The sequence below is a fragment of the Lithobates pipiens genome, unplaced genomic scaffold (assembly GCF_037356315.1).
Source record: "Lithobates pipiens isolate NorthernLeopardFrog02 unplaced genomic scaffold, aLitPip1_a1.2 Scaffold_18, whole genome shotgun sequence".
Lineage (NCBI taxonomy): Eukaryota > Metazoa > Chordata > Amphibia > Anura > Ranidae > Lithobates > Lithobates pipiens.
The window spans coordinates 263,645,904-263,668,341 of NW_027507758.1; the positions used below are offsets into that span (position 1 = coordinate 263,645,904).

The 22,438-nt window shown below is 41.7% G+C and overlaps 1 protein-coding gene across 6 annotated transcripts in view; it reads right to left on the minus strand.

The window, feature by feature from the left end:
• LAMA2 (laminin subunit alpha 2) overlaps positions 1–22,438 on the minus strand; it is a 1,237,914-nt gene that overhangs the window by 593,167 nt on the left and 622,309 nt on the right. For all 6 annotated transcript variants that reach the window (XM_077486899.1, XM_077486900.1, XM_077486895.1 and 3 more), the window contains exons 13-14: positions 13,979–14,086; positions 8,880–9,091 (exon numbers count right to left, since the gene is read on the minus strand). In XM_077486899.1, the coding sequence (XP_077343025.1) occupies positions 8,880–9,091; positions 13,979–14,086 (320 nt within the window). The remainder of the gene's footprint in view (positions 1–8,879; positions 9,092–13,978; positions 14,087–22,438) is intronic.

Genomic DNA, 22,438 nt, shown 5'->3' on the forward strand with positions numbered 1-22,438 from the left:
GTGTTCTGTTATATCTATTTGATAAGTGCAAAACAATGCCTAGTGAAAATACCAATGCTCACTTTCTGTGTTATCTCAGAGAGCATAATTAGCCCTGATTAACCATGCATATATTTCATATATGCATTGCATATGTTTTTTTTCCCTCAATATACAGTATGTATACTGGAGTTTAGGTAACAGGGAGATGCTCAATAACAGCAGGGAGTCTTGCAAGTGCTCTAATGTGCAGGGAACAGAACATAGGGACTGGGTTTGGCGTGCCAAGCCTACAATGAAGGGCAGAATGCTTACCATACTGGGCAGAATTTGTCTGAAAGCCAAGGGCATAGCCTATATAGGAGGATACTGCAGTTGAGCCACAAGACTGGTTTCTGTGTGGCTGTTTTGGAGTTATAGGAGGTAAAGAGATCACATGCTGCTGAACTGTGCTGTGTGATCTGAGATGAAGAGATCATGTGGCTGCTGTGCTGGTGCAGGGAGCTAGGTTAAGACCATGAGATTTCTGCTGCGAGAAGGCCAAATGCTGCTATGCTGTGGTGCAAGGAAGGAGCAGACCTCTCTGAGACCAACAAGATGCAGGTTTAAAAGAGCTCAGGGGCTGCTTTTTGCCTGACTTCATTCAAAAATGTAAACCTACTTTTTCTCCAAAAATGAGCGTGAAAGGCCTATGGGCCACCACTGTGTATTATTTGGCTGTTTTTGCTAACTTGTGCTTTTGAGAGAGGAGTTCTGCCAAAGAGGACTGATTCGTTTTCTTTGGAGAGCAAACATTCCACCACAAGTTAAAAGGCACCAATGCTGGTAGGACTAAGATATTATTTTACTGCCCAGCTGATTACGGAGAGCCTTTTGTTCAAGCATAGGCCATTCTACTATCTACTGCTGTTGTCTCCAAATTGTGTGTGTCATTATTGATGAGTTTGTATATTGTGTTGTTTTTGCCCCTTCCCTGCTCTCCATCCTGACATATCCCCCATATCAGCTGGGGGGAGGGGGGGGGGGGGAAACCAGGCAGAGCTGCTGAGGCAGACTGAGAGGGGGGGGGGGGAGAAAATCAGGGGACCAGAGAAGAGTAGGGACCAAGGAACAGTGGGAGACTAGAGAACAGCTGGGGACCTGGGGAAGAGCATGGGGACAGACAGCAGCAGGGGAATGGAAAGAAGAACAAGGGGACTGGAGAACAGCAGGGAATCAGAGAAGGGGTGGGAGAAAGCAGAGAAGTTGCTGGGGAAGATCACAGGTGGGTCAGAAGAGAGCTGAGGGACCTGTATGCAGCAGAAGGAAGCTGGCGAAGAGGGGCGGAATATAGAGGAAACAATGCCCTACATGTTCCAGACTGAATGTCTGCTTTCCTCCTTTCCATACAGCATGCATTCAGCGGCTTCAGGAGGAACATGGAGGGTGTTGGTTCCTCTATATGCCACCCCTCCTGTCCAGGTGTAGAGGCAAGCTGCATGGGCCCCCTGGAGCATTATGCTGGGTTGCAACCCCCTATTGTTACACCCCTGTCGTAAGAGTAATTAAATCTGTTCTTGCAGGTTGTTTAAAAGGATATAACATTGGAAATGTGTATGTATTGCAGAGATGTTGTTTGATTGATCAACTTGATACATTCAGCCTGTCCAAATATGGTTGGAATCTCGGCCAGTTAATAGTGAACCAGCTGGGATTCGAACCAGCCAGCCTTAGGAACAATGATTTCACTATAATCATTTACTACTGCACTGCCTTATTAAACAGCAGTAAAAACATCACTGGATGCAAGCCTCTAGTTTGAAAATGTAATGAAATTTCCACTTTTCAAAGAACCTACTGCAGGTTGCCCACATGTTGCATCCAATTCTTGTTTAACCACTACAATACAGGGCACTTTCACCCCCTTCCTTCCCAGCCCAATTTTCAGCTTTCATCGCTCTCGCGCTTTCAGTGACAATTGCGCGGTCATGCTACACTGTACCCAAATGAAATTGTTATCATTTTGTTCGCACAAATAGAGCTTTATTTTGGTGTTATTTATTCACGACTCCGTTTTTTATTTTTTGCGATATAAGCGCAAAAAAAGCGGAAATTTGGAAAAAAAACAATATTTTCTTTTTTCTATTTGAAAAGAAATCCAATAAAATCAAATTTTGTCATAAATTTAAGCCAACATGTATTCTGCTACATGTTTTTGGTAAAAAAAATTCCGTTAACTGTATAATAATTGGTTTGTGTGATCACGGACATATGTACACAAATGATCATGTACATATGTGTGCAGGTGATCACGTACATATGTGTGCAGATAATCATTGGGACATGTGATTTTAGTGGGACATATGTGGGGGACATGTTTTTATTATTAGGGACATGTGTTTTTATTATTTGGGGACATGTATGTTTTGGGGACATGTGTGGTTTGGGGACATATGTGGGGACTGTGTTTGTACTGTGTGGTGTGTTGTGTGTTGACACTAGACTGATGATCAGTGAGTAAAAAGCTGTAAAAAGCAGCCCATACTCACTGATCATCAGCCGGCTGCAGCGTTCTGCTCTCCTCTCCTCAGCGGTGACTTCCGTGTGAGGAGAGGAGAGCCGATTGCCTAGCAACCGGCTGTTTGTTTACATCACATGACGGCCGTGATTGGACACGGCCGTCATGTGATCAGGAGGGCCAATCACAGAGCCCTCCTGCCGATCTCAGATGTGCCGTGTCCGGGTGACACGAGCACATCGGGATAGCGCCGCTGCGCGGGCGCGCGCGCGATCCCGCTACTTCTGAATGACGTTCAGAAACGTCCTATCAGGAGTAGACGGCTCCCACCCGGCCGTATATATGCATTGGCCGGGTGGGAAGTGGTTAACTACAAGTCCTTTCACTTTTTTTATGTTTATTATAATTGGGCTTGATGTAAAACTGCTATATGCATAAGGCATATATATGCTGAGATACATTGGATTTCTATTCTATGAGCTTTTTAAATTTTCATTATGTTCTGCTATTTGGAAAATTAAGTTTTAATGTATTTTAACAGTTTCCCAGTTATTCATCTAACATAGCTGGAGTAAGTTCATTCCTTGGTGGGCTCGCTTTTATTCCTGGAGCATTGTAATTTAACACAAAATACTGGCACTGAGGGGTGTTGAATTTCATAACTGCAGAAGTGTTGGTCTGTTAAATATCTATTTAGGTAAATCTGATATACTAAAATGTTGAATAAATATATCAGCATAGTCAAATCATTTGGCTTATAAGTAAAACAAAATTTGAACCTAATTTATAAAAGTGTCTTTTTTTTTAAATGAGGTTTTTTTAAGGTTTTTTTTTTTTATAAATTAAGAGATGTCAGTCTTCCCTATAGACAACAGTTATATAGCAGAAATGACACTGCAGCCCCCACCATTAGTCCACACAAACAAGTATTTTTTAGAGTCAAAGTCTAGAAGAAAAGTATATTTTTATTTATTGTGAAAGGTCCAGGGATGCTATGAGTAGTGGTGAGCCAAATGCCTATGCTTAAAACATAAAAAATGTCAAATTCCTTTAAATAATGTGCCTGGAGGGTATCATAATCCTACCTGTGAAGGGGCAGATTAATGTGGAGGGGTCTGTGTGCTGTCCTTTTTTTTGTTATGAAGGTGACAATGACACTTTAAACTGTATCATTTTTTTTTCTTTGTAAATGTCATTTTTGCTCTAGCACATCCTACAACAAGAATTAAATAAAATATGTCTGGTCTGGTATGAGTGTTATGGGGGTACCCCATTAAATAAATGCAGGAAGACTTTCTATATCAGATCTATAATTCAAACATGCAATGTGGCTAGCCAGAAAAGGAGGGATGAGTGTACATCTCCCTCCTAAACTATATCATGCACCGTGCCCTCAACATGGGTGGGGGGGGGTTCATTGACAGGGCACCTTGTCCCATTGTTGTTGAGGATAAGTGACTCTTCCCCACAACTCTTAAATGGTGGTCATGGGGGTATGTGGGTGTGGTGTTTACTGGAATCTGGAAGCTCTCAGGTACAGCTTCCCCTACGCAAATGAATATGGAGTACATGGCACCTCTACCTCTACATGGTAGAAACAAAGACACTCAAATGTTTGACAACTACTAATTTATAAAAATCCCCTCAAAATTCCCATCATTGTAAATCCATTGTCAATCACAATGCCCACCATCTGTTGACTTGCCCCCCACAAAACCTGATGACCAGGTGCACGCCACTGATGTCAATGGCAACACTATTTGAATGACAGCTCCCTAAGCTGTTCTCAGCTTTTTTAAGGGAATGGGCAGGAAAAGGGGTGACATCATTAACCAATTATGGACAGTGATATCAGTAATACCTAAGTACACTGCAGATGCAAGTACCCGATGCTTAGTTAAGGACCAGTGACTGCGGGAAGCTGTCATATATAGAGACTATAGAAAACCACTCAGGTGGGATTTATTCCTGGGAGGCAGGTACCAGACCAGATTAGGAGAGCAGTGGACTTAATTTCTCTCATGCCGTCTTCTTGGGATGGAGGTCCTCCCCAGGAGGGCTATCTCCTATCCATAGACCTCCAAAAGGCCTTTGAAATGGTCACTTGGCCATACCTTTTCACCATACTACAAAAATTGGGTTTTGGCCCGGACTTTATTAGAACCCTGGAAGCCCTTTACTCCTCTCCTAAAGCCCAAATCAGAATGCAAGATCACCTTTCCGACCAATTCCCCATCCTGAAAATTACCAGGCAAGGGTGCCCCCTTCCCCCATCTTTTTTGCCATCGTGTTAGAAACTTTAGCGATAGCTATCAGCCAGCACCCTGACATACATGGTGTAAAATGTGGTGATTCGACCCATAAGTGTGCTTTATTCACCAATGATGTCCTTCTCTTTGTCACCCCCCCCCCTCTCATCTCCACAACCAATATCCTCTGACTTTGGAAAAATTTGGATTAGTATCAGGCCTGCAGGTCAACATGACCAAATAAACAGCCCTTAATCTCTCCACTCCCCAAGACCTGGTGGATAGGTTAAAAAGACACTTCCCTTTCTCCTGGAGCCCATCCTCTATCCCCTACCTGGGCATTCAACTCAAATCTACAATTGAACTGTTACACCAATACAATTATCCCCCTATGTTCAAGAGACCTTGCCCAATGGTCTCTCTACAGGCTGTCATGGCTGGGAAGAATGAATGCGGTCAAGATGACCTTACTACCCAGAATCTTGTACCTCTTCTGTTCCCTCCCCATATCCATAACCAAGCGCCTTCTAGATAAGCTGCAGTCAGCGATTATCGGCTTCATCTGAGACAGTAAGGGACATCACCTCTCTAAGACTGTGCTATATAAATCTAGGAAAGAAGGGAGATTGGGGTTACCTAACTTATGGTGGTACTACCAGGCTGCCCAACTCTGCCAATTCTCGATTATTTACTCTAGAGGCCTGAAACCAGACTGGGTAGGAATAGAAAGGCAGGCAACCCTCAATCATACCCTAGACTTCCTGATCTGGAGCCCACAGAAAGAACGACCCCCAATTCTATCCCCTACCCTATCACATTCCATGACCTTATGTGACTCACTACATAAACCACACTCTCTGATTTCATATTGGCACCCTCTAGCACATATTTTCCATAATCCCCAATTTCCCCAAGGTCTCAATATCAAGGCCTTCAAGTGGTGGCTAGACAAGGGCCTCTACACGATAGAGCAATACTTCAATGTGAATGGGCCCCTCACACTCAGCTATTGTGTGTCTAAATTGGACATGCCCCCTTCAGAAACATTCTGTTACAACCAGTTGTTACATTTCCTGCGTCGGGTGTGGAAAAGTTCTGAGAGCCAGCTGTGAGCATCTCCCTAATTTACTCAGCCTTAGCCAAACCTTTGGAGAAAGTGACCTACATGCTGAAATGGGAGCGTGACATCGAGGTAGAGTGGGACCTGGACACCTGACACACTAATTTTGCCCGCTCCTACAGGGGAATCCTTAATAGCTCCCTTGTATAGGCGGAGCTCAAAGTCATGTCCTGCTGGTACCTAGTTCCCACCCATCTCACCAAATTTTTCCCTCAATCCGCTCCCCTTTGCTTTAAATGATGTTACATAGTTAGTAAGAGTTGAATAAAGACACCAGTACATCCAGTACAACCTGAGTAAGTGTCTACAATTTTCACTATCCCTGTACATTGCACACTCACATTGGTCCCTACCCCCAAGGAGCCCACAATCCAAGGTCCCCATTCACATACTAGGGGCAATTTTGGACAGAAGCCAATTAACCTACCTGCATGTCTTTGGGGTGTGGGAGGAAACTGGAGTACACGGAGGAAACCAACGCAGGCACAGGAAGAACATGCAAACTTCATGCAAGTAGTGTCATCGTTGGGATTTGAACCAGCGACCCTTCTTACTGCTAGGTGAGAGTGCTAACCACTACACCACTGTGCCGCCACTTGATTTCCACCCCTTAAGTTCCGCCACTTAAGTTCTCTCCTGCACACCCTATGGGAATGCACCAGAATTAGAGGATACTGGAACAGAATCTTTAATCTCATCCGCAAATCCCCTGGATATGCGGTGAAACAGGATCCTGCTATCGCACTCCTTAATAGCCGAATCCCGGATGTTCCCAAATTGACCCAAACTAATCCTCTTTATTCTCCTGGGGGCCAAGATAACGATAGCTCATGCGTGGAAGTCCCTCTCTGTCTCTTTTTACCTGACCATACAAAAGATTTCCTGGATAACATCTCAGGAGAAGATTTCCAACACCATACTAAACACGTCAGAGAAATTTAAACTCACCTGGGAACCCTGGGCTAAACACATAGGAGTGTCTTTACTTCCCTGAGAAAAGGATTCCTCGCTACGTTCGGCCAGTCATATAGCCGGACCGTATCTACAGCTCTCCTCAAAGTTTCCTTATTCTTCTCTTCTACTCTTCTTCTCCCCACTCCTCTTCTTTCCCTCGTTACAGTTACAGAGAGGGTGAGCCCCTATGTGCCCTCCTTTACAATCTCCAGAAGATCTTCTTAAGTTAGCCTTTACAAGCCCAGGTTTTGCCAAATGACATGGCTTCCACTGTGTTATATGTTTCTTAAAGGAGAGTGTTCCAGTCCTCTCCCTGTGGTTTGGGGCCGAACCCCCTGGTTACCCCTATCACAGCAGGCTCCCATTTTTGGTGCGTGGGGTGAAGGAAGAGGAGGCCGCTAGTTTAGCCGTTTAGAAATGTTTTTTCTTCTCATTCTTTTTTGTCTATGTATCCTATGGAGATTGCTCTTTGTGTTGTACCAGCCTCGTGCTTGGTTTCTGTCCATTTTTGTACAATTGTTATATTTTTCAAATAATTAAATTAAAGAATAAATAAATAAGCTTTGCATCAGATACCATACTAAGATGGACGACTTATGGTTCTGCCTAATGTGATGACATCATCCGGCCATGCACTGAGATATTATTGGGATAATGAGGAGTACTGACCCTATTTAAAGGGAAAGGCGACAGTAAGACCTCACATTATAGTGGATATATATCATCAGATAAGTGGTTTGGCTGGTACAGTAGGTGGAGGAGCCCAAGTTTTGAAGGTACTCAAGTAATACTGCACATCAGTTGGTAATCTTTCGTGGAGGACTACACGGCAACATATGGATTACTGCTATTCACTTAGACGATATTTGGGACTTTGAGTGGAATATTTGGACACTTTGATATATATGTTATTCTATATAAATGTATTGTGTTTGCATCTACATGGTACACATTTATACATTATTTTCAAGCTTGATTTAATGCACTTCCTTTATACTTGTATATTACTGGGTTGGTGCACAGTGTTTTATTATATTATAGATTTTAAAGAGAAAAATGGGTCTATACATATTTTCTGTTATTGGAATGTACTTATTATAATTATATTATTATAATTTTGTTTACAAACTAGTAGTAAGTAACATTTGTGCATTCCTAAATGGCTCATCAGCATTGCCTCACACTTTACTAGACAACTCAAACTGGCTATACACATATAGATTTTTTCTGTTCAGCCTGCAGGCTACATAGCACAGATGGACAAATCTCCCACTGTGGCTATTGCATTGACAGCCATGGCCGCAAGCTTTCAAAAAATCTGCACAGTGCCTACATCTGAGCTTCAGTTCATGAGAAACCAGAGAAAATTTTAACAGTGTATGACCAGCTTTATCCTGAAGTTTTAAACAAAAAATCCTGCTATGAGGCAGGAAGCTAATGTTGTAGTATAGAGATAATTATGCAGACTTATAATAAATAAAAATAAACACTAATTTAACCACTTAAGGACCAATTACAAATATGTCTGCCCCATGTACATATACAATTGCATTCAGTACATATTTTAAGACATTATTATTCATCAGCAAATAATTGTAATCTCTTAGATATACTGTATATCATTAAAACAAATGAAAGTAAAATATAAAACATAAGTGCATGTATAGGGGCTGTTTTATTAAAACTGGAGAGTACAAAATCAGGTGCAGCTGAATATGGTAGCCAATCAGCTTCTAACTTTCAAACTTAGCTTGTACAATTAAGTGTTGACAATAAAACTTAGAAGTTGGTTTCTGTGCACACCAGATTTTGCACTCTCCAGTTTTAGTAGATCAACCCCATAGTGCCTTAATCTGTTAGGGCCACCTTCTGCAGTTTCTTAAACCAATCTGCTTCATATAGGTCCATGTTCTTGCACAGTGGGAGTTACAAGCATGTGTTCAGGCATACAGCTGTGTAAACATGGGCAAGGTGTACATTAATAGCATCGTGTTAGTCTTCATAAGAAGTATTGTTCTTTATTTAGTCCTTTATATAAATGAGAGGATTTTTTTTTCTAAAATGTCAGCACCATAGTTACCTGTAGATAGCATCTCGCCGATTACTGTAAGTTGCTCGAACAAGAAGTTTATCAATGTTTGCCAGCACAGTCATAAATTCATTTCTGCTGATTGGATATTCTGCCCCATACTTTCTAAAATTTTCAGGACGCAGATCAACTTTTTCAGTGCGTTCTTCAAATGGTTGTAGGTCAATACCATCATGTATAGTGCTAATCTGCAAGCCATTACCCTGTAGATATTTTTATAAATATATAAAAAAAAAAAACACAATATTGTTAGGATTATCTGCTACCAGGCAAAAATAATATGGTTAAACAGATGGTCATTTAGAAATTTATATTTTAGGCTACCCATATATATGAGATGGTAATAGCTCAGTCCAGCTGCCAAGGTTAACAGTATAAGTCTATCAGTGCTACTTATCCCCTCGCTGCTTTCTTCTCCATTGATAAGAACAGAAAGATTTCACTGAGCTGCCAGTTCCACTTTATGGAGCAGAGGTACCAAAGAACAGCTCTATTTTACCTGCTTGGCTAATTAGCCATGTACTGTATGTCTGTACACCTATTGAAAAGAACACAATTGCACTGCCAAAACTCTTAAGCCATAGTGAAAGGGGCTTTTCATTATTGGGAGAATGTCAGAAAGTAAAAATATATGGGACATACTAACAAATTTATTTGGAGAAGTAAATGTAGAGAGGCTAGCTACAGTTCAAAGAAGAGTGGTGGGTTTAATGAGTTAGATTACACTCACATGAAATTGCAGCCAGCCAGTAGGCATTGCAGCTTTCTGAAGATCCAAACACCCTACACCCTTTTTATTATTATTGCCATCGCTTTATTGGGGGGGGGGGTTACGTTGCTAATGAAAAATTTTCTTGAATGATGCCCTCAGTTAGCTCTTCTTTGTTGGATGTCTGTTCTGAGCTTATAGTTGAGACAGGCTATGTTATGTTAAGCTAGGTTTTGATGTCAACAAGTTTTCAATATGCTCGTGTTGCTTGCAATTGTGCCATATGAACCCAAAAGCTATGGTCTTGCTCCTTCAACTAGGAACAGCTGTAGTATCAATAATGAGGTGTGAAGTGGGCTAGGACATTTAAGTTAAATCAAGGTTACCAGATTTTCAAAACAAAATCTGGAAACACCCCACTGACTATGCCTTTTTTAACCACACCCACAGATTCTCACCACCATTCGTATCCACACCCACAAAATCACCAAGCATAAATCTGACTGCACAGTGCATAAGAAATCTAGATAGAGAGATGATTATAAGGGACATCTGCAATAAAAATAATTCAGCTCAGAAAGGGTTTATGTAAGTGTTAAGCTACACCTAGATGGATCAAAATGTGTCTGATTGATCTGTTTATGGGCACTGTGGTTGTATAGAAGTTGATCTACCGTCGATCTATCTGACTGCAGTGCAGATCTGTGTATTCTGGGAGCAAGGAAAGTCTCCTTTCAATGATGCTGTAGTTTGAATGAAAAAAAATGGACTCTTGTATGGGCAGCTTTAATTGGATCATGTGATCTATGCTTGATTTGACTAAGCAATTATATAACATTGTGATGGTTTATGTATGGTTATTGCTCTAATGAAAAATATTGAAGAGAAAACAGTCAATGTTTGTAATTGGCTCCAAAACTAGCTTATCAGAAAAATAAAAGCTACACTTTCATAGAGGAAACACTGGGGGATTGACACTAATTAGTACTGCTCTTATTCCCGCAGTTGCAACCACCTGCACAGAAAAACATGCCTCCTGCGTGTGGGTGCCATTATTCCTAATGGCATGCCACAGGCACTGGGAATCGGAAATACACTGCACTTACAGTTCCTGTGTGGGGCTTTCCAGAATGCTGCATGGACCTTCTCCCTGCTTTCCAGGAGGCATGGTAGCCCATTTAAATGAATGGACTACCATTCCCAAGAAAAGCAAGGCTTGCAGAGCAGCATCAATGTGAACCTAGCCTAACAAAGGAAATATTTTATGAACCAGTGTGCACAATGGGTTCTGAAGTTTATTGTTTTGTACTTTGTACTAAAGGGAAATTGTTATTCCCCCATTTCCTGCATACATTGCATAAATTATCCTAAAACTATCATTTGCAATAGCTAAATATAGCACCAGCTCCTGAAGAGCATGTTTTGAAAGTTAATGTGACACCTGAACTGCTGTTTGGTTTGGGTATGATTATTCCAAGTTTTGACCTCAGCATCAGTCTGACTGGACTATAGGGTGTTCAGCCTGGCCACCGGGGGCACTGTCTCTTCTGGCAGGCATGGAACCACAGTCTGGTTGGGTGCTTTAAGGTTACTTTCTCTCGGAGCCCGCCCAGTGGGAGTGTGACTCTTGCTGTGCTTTCTGGGAGAGGGTACTTAAAATGCGGATGTCACGTGGTTTGGGTTTCCGGTCCAGAAGTATTTTCTGACTCCATGGTCCTGGTCCTCCTGACCATCCCCCAGGAAAGCTAAGGCCTGGGGTGCAGATCCATCCAACTTTATGTCTCGGGGCTGGCTAGCCCGAGGCAAGGAAACTAAAGAAAGGATTCTGAGGTGGTCCAGTGCCGTCTCCGGTCGAGGAGAGGCCCAGCAACTTCATAGCTATCCAGGGGAGGACTCTTCAGAAGGCCACGTATGGGTTGGCCTCTTAGCAAGAGCCTGGTGAGGCTGAGGGACCTAAGTGAATATAATCTCGTGAGTATCGCCGAACTGGCTGAAAGATACTGGTACCACACGAATGTTCTACAAATTCTAGTTTCCTACATGTTCTACAACAACGTCTGTGGTAGAGACTTATTCTCGCATGTTCTACAACATTTGTGGCAGAGAATTGTTCCTGAGTTAAGCACCTTGTTGGCTGCTAGGCCTTGTGAGAGAGGGACTATCCAACTTGAGTGAACATCCAGTTGTGAATGGCTATTCTCTGGATTTAGTTGAAGTAAGCAAGTCCTTCGTTATTGACTTTGACACTAAGAGTACCTGAACTTTCCTCCTAACCCTCTGATCCTATTTTAAGAGACCGTTCGTTAACTATGTTTTTGCAAATAAAAATCCCTTTATGCGGATCTGTCGTCAGTCTCTAAAGTTACTGGGCCATCTACCACGGGACACCCCTAGACGTAAAACGAGGAGAAGAAGGTAACAGTAAGTCCAATTAAACTAGCAGCTCCTTCGGGGGTTAGTGATACATAAATATGCCTGTTCTAGATCATGATTCTCACAAGATCTATTCAGGATTGGGAATCAATATGTTGACATCACTGAAACTTTTTTTAATATAGTATCTTTTTGGCATAAATGTAAAGTAAAATTGTAAAATATATTTCTCATTCTGTATATGACTGTATTCTATTTTGTATGCTTTTCCTATGTATTGCATACTGCACTCATTGTGCACATGGCACTAATAATGTTTTGATTACATGTTGCATTCTTTCGAATCCTGATTAGAATTTAGTCTGCCCATGTCACGCCCCTTGTTACCATAAAAGTATAGTTGTAATATTAATGCGATACCTACGTAAGCATGTGTATAAAAAAATCTTCAATTACGCCAAATAAACAGAACAGCTACAGTATTTGGAAAGATGCTGAGTGTATCTTCTGCACCAGATCCCTACTGCAGTAGTTAATTTAGAACCACTAATCAATACGAGGATAGGAGTTGCCTATCGATAAAATTTCCAGAACAAACATTAATATAGCCAACCGTTTTCCTGCCACATTGATGCTTACAAACCTGAATGCCATTTTTTGTAATGCGAGATTAATCCTCAGAAATGATTGGAGTAACCCATTTCATCCATCATAAGGAATAAAGGAAGGCGTTACTCAGCAGTAGGTCATAGGAGCAAGTTCAACTGTGCTATTGCAAGATCACAAACCAATAGTCAGTGTGGCTGGGAACAGTGATCGCACACTAGCATGTACAAAGCTTGCAAATCTGTAACTAAATCTGTCAGTCACTTAGCAAGCATTCAACCTTAACCCTTTTATACTAAGAGGTCACTGAAGCCCTCGGCAAATTTAGTAGCATCAGAATGCTTTTATTAACTTTCCTTTAACTCTATGATTGATTTGCCTACTTAAATGATTTTTACATTTACGGACATAAGGGTTTATTTGGTACATTGTTTTAATTAAAAATCAGTTTTTTTTTAATATAGGATGTATTTTGTTATTACTGTAATTGTATCTGACAATTAATGTATTAAACAAAGTAAATGTTCATTTTGCAGTGACATCTGCAAGCTGAAAGTTAATTTGTTGTCAGTGAAGTCTCCATTATTTATGTGGTCACAATGTCATACTTGACATTGTGACCACATGATCAGGAAACACTTTAATTGGTTTTAGATCATTAGTGGGGTTTAGAACTGTCCCTGACAGTCAAATATGACATCTAGCAGCTGTGCTTAGTTTTGTCTGTTTGCTATAAAAGAGAGATGGGGGGCCTAGATTAATGTTCCCTCAGCATGGGCAATGTGCAAAGAAAGAATAATCTACAAAATATGGAAGGAAGCAGTAAATGTATAGATAATTTATGTGCTCTTATTCTTTATTCTTTTTAAAAATCTGAAATGAATCCTTTCTAGATTATAAAAGCTACACCTAGCATCATTTTGTATTTCTATACTTTAGGAAATTATCTAAAGGACCCTTTATGTGGGATAAAATGTACCAAGTTTATATTGTTATTATATTGTTAAGGCTAATTAGGTTCCATAATTTATTTTTTGCCTGGATTTAGGCAGCTGTGGTCCTCAGTAGATATAATGTGGCCCCTTAAAGTTAAATTACATTCAGTTCAGCCAACTATTTTATTCGAGTTTGACATGCCAGAGAAATGAAAAAGATGTTCAAGTTGACAGGTGTACGCTATTCTCTGAGCATTGATGAAGGTTCAGATTTTGTTATTTTGGAAAAGTAATCATTTTCTGTATGCCAAGTCTTTGGTATTCAAATTGCTTTTAGAATCAGTTTTTTCAGTAATGTCAGAAACATTTTATGCATATCTTTTCTGATACTCTTTAATGTATGTTTTAATTGAAAAATGTACATGAGTTATAAATATACCATCAAAAAAAGCTGCAAACATTCCTACCTCAATAATGATATTTGGGTGACCTCTTAGCTCCTTATCACCATCATCATCTCTAACAGTTGAGTCATAGGAGATTGTATATGTTAAATGTCCTCCCACAGCTGCAACCTACAGAAGATCAAAAGAAATTGATTAGGGTATTTATTTGCCAATCTCTGGTGTTTCAGTGAGTTATTTTATTTGATGTTAATTGATTCATCTTGCATATTGATCCAAAGAGCAAGTTAAACTTAGAAAATAAGCAGAAAATCAATTGTGGAAAAACATTATTAGCAACAACTTGAAAGACATTAGAATCATCGCTCTACAAGCTTTTATGGTAATCTCTAAGCATATGTGAATAATAATTATAGCTTTCAAATATCTGAATGTTGTCTGTTCAAACTCTAGATATACATGACTTTGCATCTGAAATAATCCTGTAACCACAGCATGTACACAAAATACATTTTGCTTCAGATCTAACTAATAATGCCATTTGTGAATATTTACAGAGCCCCCATATAGGGCATTCAGTCTCAAACTGGCAGCCAACATCGACAGAGGGCAATAGGTATAATGGTCTATCTTTGAAGTTTTTAATATTAAACATTATTAAAATATTTTAACAGAGATGTTAGAATCCCAACAGGGCTAGATAATTCTCTATTGGTAGACAGGATTATTTAGTGCACTGCATGTAAAACAAGTCATTAAATAGGTAACAAACCACAGTAGGTTTCGTTTATGATTGAGCAATGAATAGCTTGATCTGTGAGTTGGGAGCTCAGATCTCATCTTTAATACAGGACACATGAAAAATGCATTAAACCAGGTTGCTTTCAATGGTATTTATGCATGGCAGGGGAAGTCAAGCTATGCTACATGTTTAAACTATTGAAAGCCCTAGTGATATTCTTTAAACATTTAGAAAGCTACGTTTCTTACCTTCTAATTTAGTGACAGTGACCTGATGATATTACACAATAGGCATTATGGACATATTTAATGAGGTTGTAAACCTCGGGGAAAAAAACAAAACAAAAAAACCCTGCAAAACAAAGGCATAATGAGCCAGTATGCAGCACGTGCTAGCTCAATTTTAAATACTTACCTTAGAGCAGGGATCACCAAACTTTCTAAACAAAGGGCCAGTTTGCTGTCCTTCAGACTTAAGGGGGGCCAGACTGTGGCCATAGGGAGTAGAAAAGGTCCCAATGTCATTCGAAATAAACAATTCCCCATCATTGATGTCAGTGGGAAGAATAGCGTCCCACCATTGTTGTCATTGGGAAGAATTGTGCCCCATAATTGGTGTCATTGGGCCCCACTGTTGGTGTTGTTGGGAGGAATTGTGCCCCATCTTTGTCAGTGGGGGGAATTATGTCCCATTGCTGGTATCAGTGGATAAAAATAGTGCCCCAAGGGAAGCATAAAAGCAAGCAAATGGCCGCATCTGGCCCCCGGGCCACAGTTTGGAGACCACTGCCTTAGAGCGATGCCCTGGATCAGCATCAGCCCCCCGAGTACAGTGGGGACATCTTCCACTGGGGATACTACTGTGATTGGCTGGAGCTGCGATGACGTCACTCCCATGAATGAAGCTTACCTGTAGGTAAATATGGTGTAACAGGGTTTACAACCACTTTAGGGTCTGTGTATAAAAAGTTTGCTGAACAAATGAAACTTACATCCACAAAGATTTAAATACACTTGCTGTATTCTTTATGATAAAACTTGAATGATCGTAAGCACCATCCAGTGGTCAAAATTCCTTTTTTTATGATTGAAGTATTAATAAACAAATACCGCATTATGGCCACGGGATGGTGATTACTATCATACAGGGTAAATATATGCTTAGAATATGACAAGTTTTGTTGATGCTGTGCAGATGTGTATCACATATGTTCAGAAAATGTTTTATACATAGATCCCTTACTGTTATGTTGTCCCTGAAAATCACAAACATTTTGTCTTCAGAGAATATTGTGAGGCAGTCATTTGTCAGGGTGAATACATAAAAAAAAATTAGGCCTCTGTCACAAGGACAACAGACTCTGTACAATAATCCATGCTTGACTGATTTTTGATTTTTTTTCATGATTTAGAGCCAGTTTACAGATGGACAGGAGGAAATACTGTCCTTTTCTGAATGTTTTTTTTTTTTTTATCCAAATGTAGATTTTACATTTATATACGCAACCATAGATACATGTTAGCACGCAGTTGTGGGGAGTTCCATTGAGTTTAACTAGCATGCTGTGCCATATAGCAACACAAACACACTCTTCTGAGCAACCCCATTCAGTAGTAAGGTAAACAACAGACATGGGCAATGCTAACACAAAACCAGTTGTGAATGAGGCCTAAAAGTGTCCCTTTCCAAACAAAATTCTGGAAGTTTCTACTACTGAACTTCTTAGGAAAATTATAGTTGACTTTCTAAGTTATTGACCCTGAGCAATTACGGAGATCAGGAATGTTGCAGTAAAATCAGAAGCAATTAGCTTAGCTTTAACTAGCATTTACAGAATCTGAGATCAGCAATAGTTACCTCTATACTTTGCTTAAAGCGGTTGTATAGTCAATTTTTTTACTTTTACCTACAGGTAAGCCTATAATAAAGCTTACCTGTAGGTAAAAAAAAATCTCCTAAACCTGTATGGTTTAGAAGATATTCCTCTGGCAATGAGCTGCTGACTGCAGCGGCGCATGCGCACAGGGGTTTCTCAGCTGGAAGCGTGGCAGACGCCGGACCCTGATGGAAAGAAAGCTCCAGCGTGCATGTGCGGGAGTGACGATATCGCTGCTCCAGCCACTTACAGCGGCGGAGCCGCTATATCTGGAAGACACACCAAGGGAACATGTCAGCTCCCTCAGCATGTATCGGGCGAGATGCCGGGGCCTCGTTCTAAGGTAAGTATTTCATAATGCTGTGCATACTAGCTCATTATGCCTTTTCCCTTAGCCCTTGTACACACGGTCGGAGATTCCGACGGAATGTGTCCGATCAGGCCGTTTTGTCGGATATTCCGACTGTGTGTGGTCTACATCGGACTGTTTCTGTCGTTTTTCAACTTGTTGGTAAAATTTTCTGACAAAATGCTCCGATCGGACATACTCTGATCATGTGTAGAGAATTCTGATCGGACAAAGTGCCACGCATGCTCAGATCAAATTCCTACACCAAACCTATTGGCTACTAACGGGAACTTAGTCCTGTCGTAACGAAATAACGTCATCACGTCGGATTTTCCGACAACTTTGTCCGACCGTATGTATGCAACAGTTTCGGACAAAATCAAAATTTGGTTGTTGGGGGGGCATGGCTAACCGCCGAGCAGGATGGACGTCTGACTCCTCAGCTCCCGCACCGACCGGACTATCAACCGGAGCATCGCCGTACAGAGTACACGTACAAACTCCTTACCGCGACAGGGTGACTACCATAGAGCCCAGCTATGCCTCAGACGAACCGAAAGCGGAAGGAATACCGGACGCCGAAGAAATTGACCGACTATTTTACTCAGCCGCCTGACACAGAAATCCAAGATGGCACCCACAGCCCTGTCAGAGAATCTTCGGCTTACACTGACCTCCCTGATGCGGACGAATCTGCAATATCCCTCCAGCAGCACTCCCCTGCAATATCTCCACAGAATTCTCCCTCTTCAGCCAGTAACAGCCCTGCCAAAGCGCGGATGCGAATGGATTCTGCGGGGCCTAACTCAGAGGTAAGCCCTGCATCCATCTTACCCACACGCCAGCCCTCAGCTATTGCGGCCTTCCCCACATCAGACCAGCCTGTCCTGGACACTACTATGAAGGAGATGCTCATCTCCTTGCAATCCTCTATACATAATGAACTATCATCCATGTTTACCCAGTTTTCATCTCATATGCTACATATGGGGCAAAAAATCCAACGTATTGAACACCATATGAGTGACCTGACTATTACGGTTAATGACCTAGTGGATGCCCAAGACCACACACATGACGAACAAAAATGGATGAAATCCAAAATGGCGGACCTCGAAGACCGCTCTAGACGTAATAATGTCAAGATCAGGGGTATCCCCGAATCGGTATTACCTCATGACCTTAACACCTACGCCAGGAAAATGATCTCAACACTGCTACCTGACCTGTCACCGATGGAGACCATTATTGACCGCATACACCGCATCCCCAAGCCGTCGCACTTGGCAGACACCATACCAAGGGACGTCCTGATGAGGGTGCACTTTTATCATGCTAAAGATCAGCTAATGTTCAAGTCCCGGCATATGAATAGGCTACCAGAACCATTCTCTGATCTACAACTATTTGCGGACCTGTCTCAACACACCAGACAACTGCGCAAACAGCTGATAACGATTACCAAACCGCTGTTCAACCACAAAATCCCCTATCAATGGGGTTACCCGACTAAACTCATTGTATCCAGGAATGGGTCTAAACACATTATTACATCAGTCCCTGAAGGCATAAAGCTTCTACAACAATGGGATATTCTCCCGGAAGAGCCTACCGTACAGTCCAACAACCGCAGAGGGCCTTCTCCGCCTCTTTACCCCAAACAACCGCCTAATGCCCGCTGAATCTTTACTGCTGGCGATGCTCACCCGCTTCAATTCATGTTCTGCACCACATTACTCCGGTTGGTGCCCTGCTCGGGATGTGTTAACCATAAACTTTCACCCCGTATAGTTCCAACAGCCTAGTGTTTTTTTTTGGGCTGTTCTACACTACAGTATTAATTACCTCTTTATTGTTCTGCCTACCACTAACGAAGTACTAATTTCTACCCTTTCCTTCCACTGCTCCTGCTTCTCCTCTTCCCTGGTTTGCCTCTGTTTTGAGAACTGCACCTGCTCCGGCTACAGGAACCCGCATCCGGACACCTTCTGACATCTTATAGAGAATCTCGCTCACCGTAAGTACCTACCACCGCGCCTGACATCTGCACCTGACCTACACAATGCCGAAATTTCTATCCCTTAACACTAAAGGACTTAACCATCCAGCGAAGAGATCCTCCATGTGGAGGACCGCTCTCCAATCCAAATGTGATGTCCTCTGTCTCCAGGAGACCCACTTCAAAAAGCTAGGCAGCCCCCGCTGTTCCAATCGCCATTTTCCTCACATCTTTCAATCCTCAGGACCTGACAAACGTAATGGGGTTATGATAGCGGTAAAAGACACTGTCACCTTCACCCTCCACAATAGCATGGAGGACGAAGATGGAAGATATATAGCCCTGGATTGCACCCTCAACAAAACCAGATATACTATCGTAAACGTCTACTCTCCCAATACTGGCCAAATTAAATTCCTCTCTAGACTGATGAACAAGCTTAACAAGTTTCGACAGGGATGTCTCATTATGTGTGGGGACTTTAACATAGTTCCAGATAATTTCATGGATGCTTCCTCCCGTTCCTCCAGGCTATCCTCTCCTATGACTACCTTCATACGGAACAACAATTTATACGACATCTGGAGATGCCAACATACCACCGAAAGAGACTACTCCTTTTTCTCCCACAGACATAACTGCTACACGAGAATTGACTACTTCCTTGTAGATAAATGGACGCTGACCAACTCCACCGAATCAGGCATTGGTACGATCACTTGGTCGGACCACGCTCCAATCTCACTCACTGTCACCGATCATCTGAACTCTCCACGGCATACGGTATGGAGAGCGAATGCGGACATCATTCACTCTCCGGAACACTCCTTGTACATACGTAACCAGCTTGAAGAGTTTTTTACCCTAAATACTGGCTCAGTCTCCAGTAATACTGTCCTCTGGAATGCTCATAAGGCATTCGTCAGAGGGATTATAATGCAACTCTCTGCTCGAGAGAAGAGGAGGAGATCACAGCGTCTAGACACCTTAATAGCCAAAATTCATGCACTCGATGTTCAAAACCAAACCACACCAGACCCTAATTTAAAAGACCAGTTAGTCCTCCTTAGACAGGAACTTAGAAATTTACTCCTAGAATATCACACTCGCACCAACACGAAATTCAAAGCACACTATTATACTACAGGTAACAAGGCGGGGAAAGCACTTGCTCTAAGGATCAAGGGTCACTATGCTAAATCTAGAATACATCATCTCTTTCATCCAACCACAAAGCAGAAACTTTTAGACCCTCAAGCTATTGCAGATGCCTTTAGCCAATACTACCATACTTTATACAACTTGAAAGATGACCCCAACACCACTCAACCCTCTATTGTTGACATCAATTCCTTTCTTCAAACGATCGACCTACCAACATTATCACAACAACACATCTCTGACCTGAACACCCCTTTCACACAATTAGAAGTTCAAAACATTGTATCGACCTTGCCTTCCCACAAATCACCAGGGCCTGACGGCTTAACTAATGAGTACTATAAACAATTCAGTATTTCCTTGGCTCCCTACCTATCCCAAGTGTGCAATGACGCTGCCTCCTCCTCTTCTCTTCCCAATGAAATGCTTAATGCTCTGATAATTACTCTACCGAAGCCAGGGAAAGAGCCCAACACACCACAAAATTTTCGGCCAATATCTCTTCTTAACACCGACACCAAAATCTTCGCTAAACTCATAGCCAATCGTTTAGTCCAAATTATGCCCACTTTGATACACCCTGATCAATCAGGCTTCACGAAGGGTAGACAAACTTATGACGCTTCAAGGAGATTGATAAACATAATTCATCACGCTGAGACTAGCAGAACGCCTTCTCTGCTTCTATCTCTAGACGCAGAGAAGGCGTTCGATAGAGTCCATTGGGCTTACCTAGAAGCTACCCTTAAAAAATTTGGATTCCAAGGCCATATTTTTTCAGCAATTATGGCCCTATATTCTTCTCCCGTGCTTTTCCAATATCCAATGGTACCCGCCAGGGTTGTCCCTTATCACCACTTATCTTTAACCTGATCATGGAACCCCTGGCAGCACATATCAGAAATTGCACAACCATCTCTGGCTTTAAAATAGGCCACATAGAACACAAAATAAATTTATTTGCAGATGATGTCATATTGATGCTTACTAACCCTATGACTTCCCTGGCTTCGGTACAACATGTTTTAACTACCTTTGGCTCCGTCTCTTATTATAAGGTCAATGAAACCAAATCATATATTCTAGAACTGGGCCTTGATGCTGTCACCAGCAATATTCTAAGAAACCAATATGCATACCCTTGGGCCGACCAAGGAATACCGTACTTAGGCATTGTACTCACTAAATCGGTGTCTAGATTGTTTCAAGCCAACTATGTTAAAACCAAACAATTATTAATCAAAGACCTGTCCAACCTCGCCAAATTTGAACTTTCATGGTCGGGTAGGCTCGCTGCGTTTAAAATGCTCACATTACCTAAAATTCTATATCAATTTCGCACCCTTCCCATCCCCTTATCCAAATCATACCTAGCTTCTTTGCAATCTATTCTTAGTAAATACATGTGGCAAGATAAAAAACCTAGAAGCAACTATTCCAAACTTCTCAAACATAAGCATGCTGGGGGTATGGGATATACAGACATCCGGGACTATTACTTGGCCACCATCCTTTCCCAATTACAGGAATGGACTAACCCCCCCCATACTACGCTATGGGGAGATATAGAAAATCGTGCCACACCTGGTTCCGACCTCAAAAGCTGGTTATTTAGCTCCCTAGTCTCGTGACAAATTTCAACATCTACTCACCCACCATAAAAGCATCGCTTTCTGCATGGAAAATACTTCACAATAGCAAATGGTCATCCTTCCCTATGAAAGACATACCAGTATCTTTACAGACCCTCCAAATCTTATCACCTGATCTAAGCATCCCTACATGGCTCACGTCCAGGGCATCCCACACTAATGATCTTAGGACCCTCACGGATAACAAATCTTTCCCTGAGATCCAGTCCATTTATGGGGCACCCTCCTCAGATTTTTTCAATTATCATAGGTTACGCTCCTGTCTGACCACACACACCCGCATAGAGGGTGCAATACCCTTGAAACTATGGAATTACTATTTCAAACAAGATTCCACATATAAAGGTATATCGATTATTTACCCCCTGTTGCAGGAGAAAAATATCTTCTTCAAATCCAAACCCTTCTTAGATTGGGAATCAGACACACTTCTCTGACACCCAATGGCAACAAGCCTTTACTTCTATATACAAAGCCACACGGTGCACAGGCTTATGGGAACTGACGTCAAAAATTACTCTTCTCTGGTATATGACTCCCCATAGACTCGCTAAATTTCAACCCGGCACTGCCCCACTGTGCTGGCGCAACTGCAACCATACAGGAACTTTATTCCACATTCTGTGGCAATGTCCGCATATTAATCTCCTTTGGTCAGACGTTACGAAACTTATTCGGGACGTAAGCAATGTTCCAATCTCTTTGTCACCACAACTTGCTATACTCAACATATTTCCGGACGAT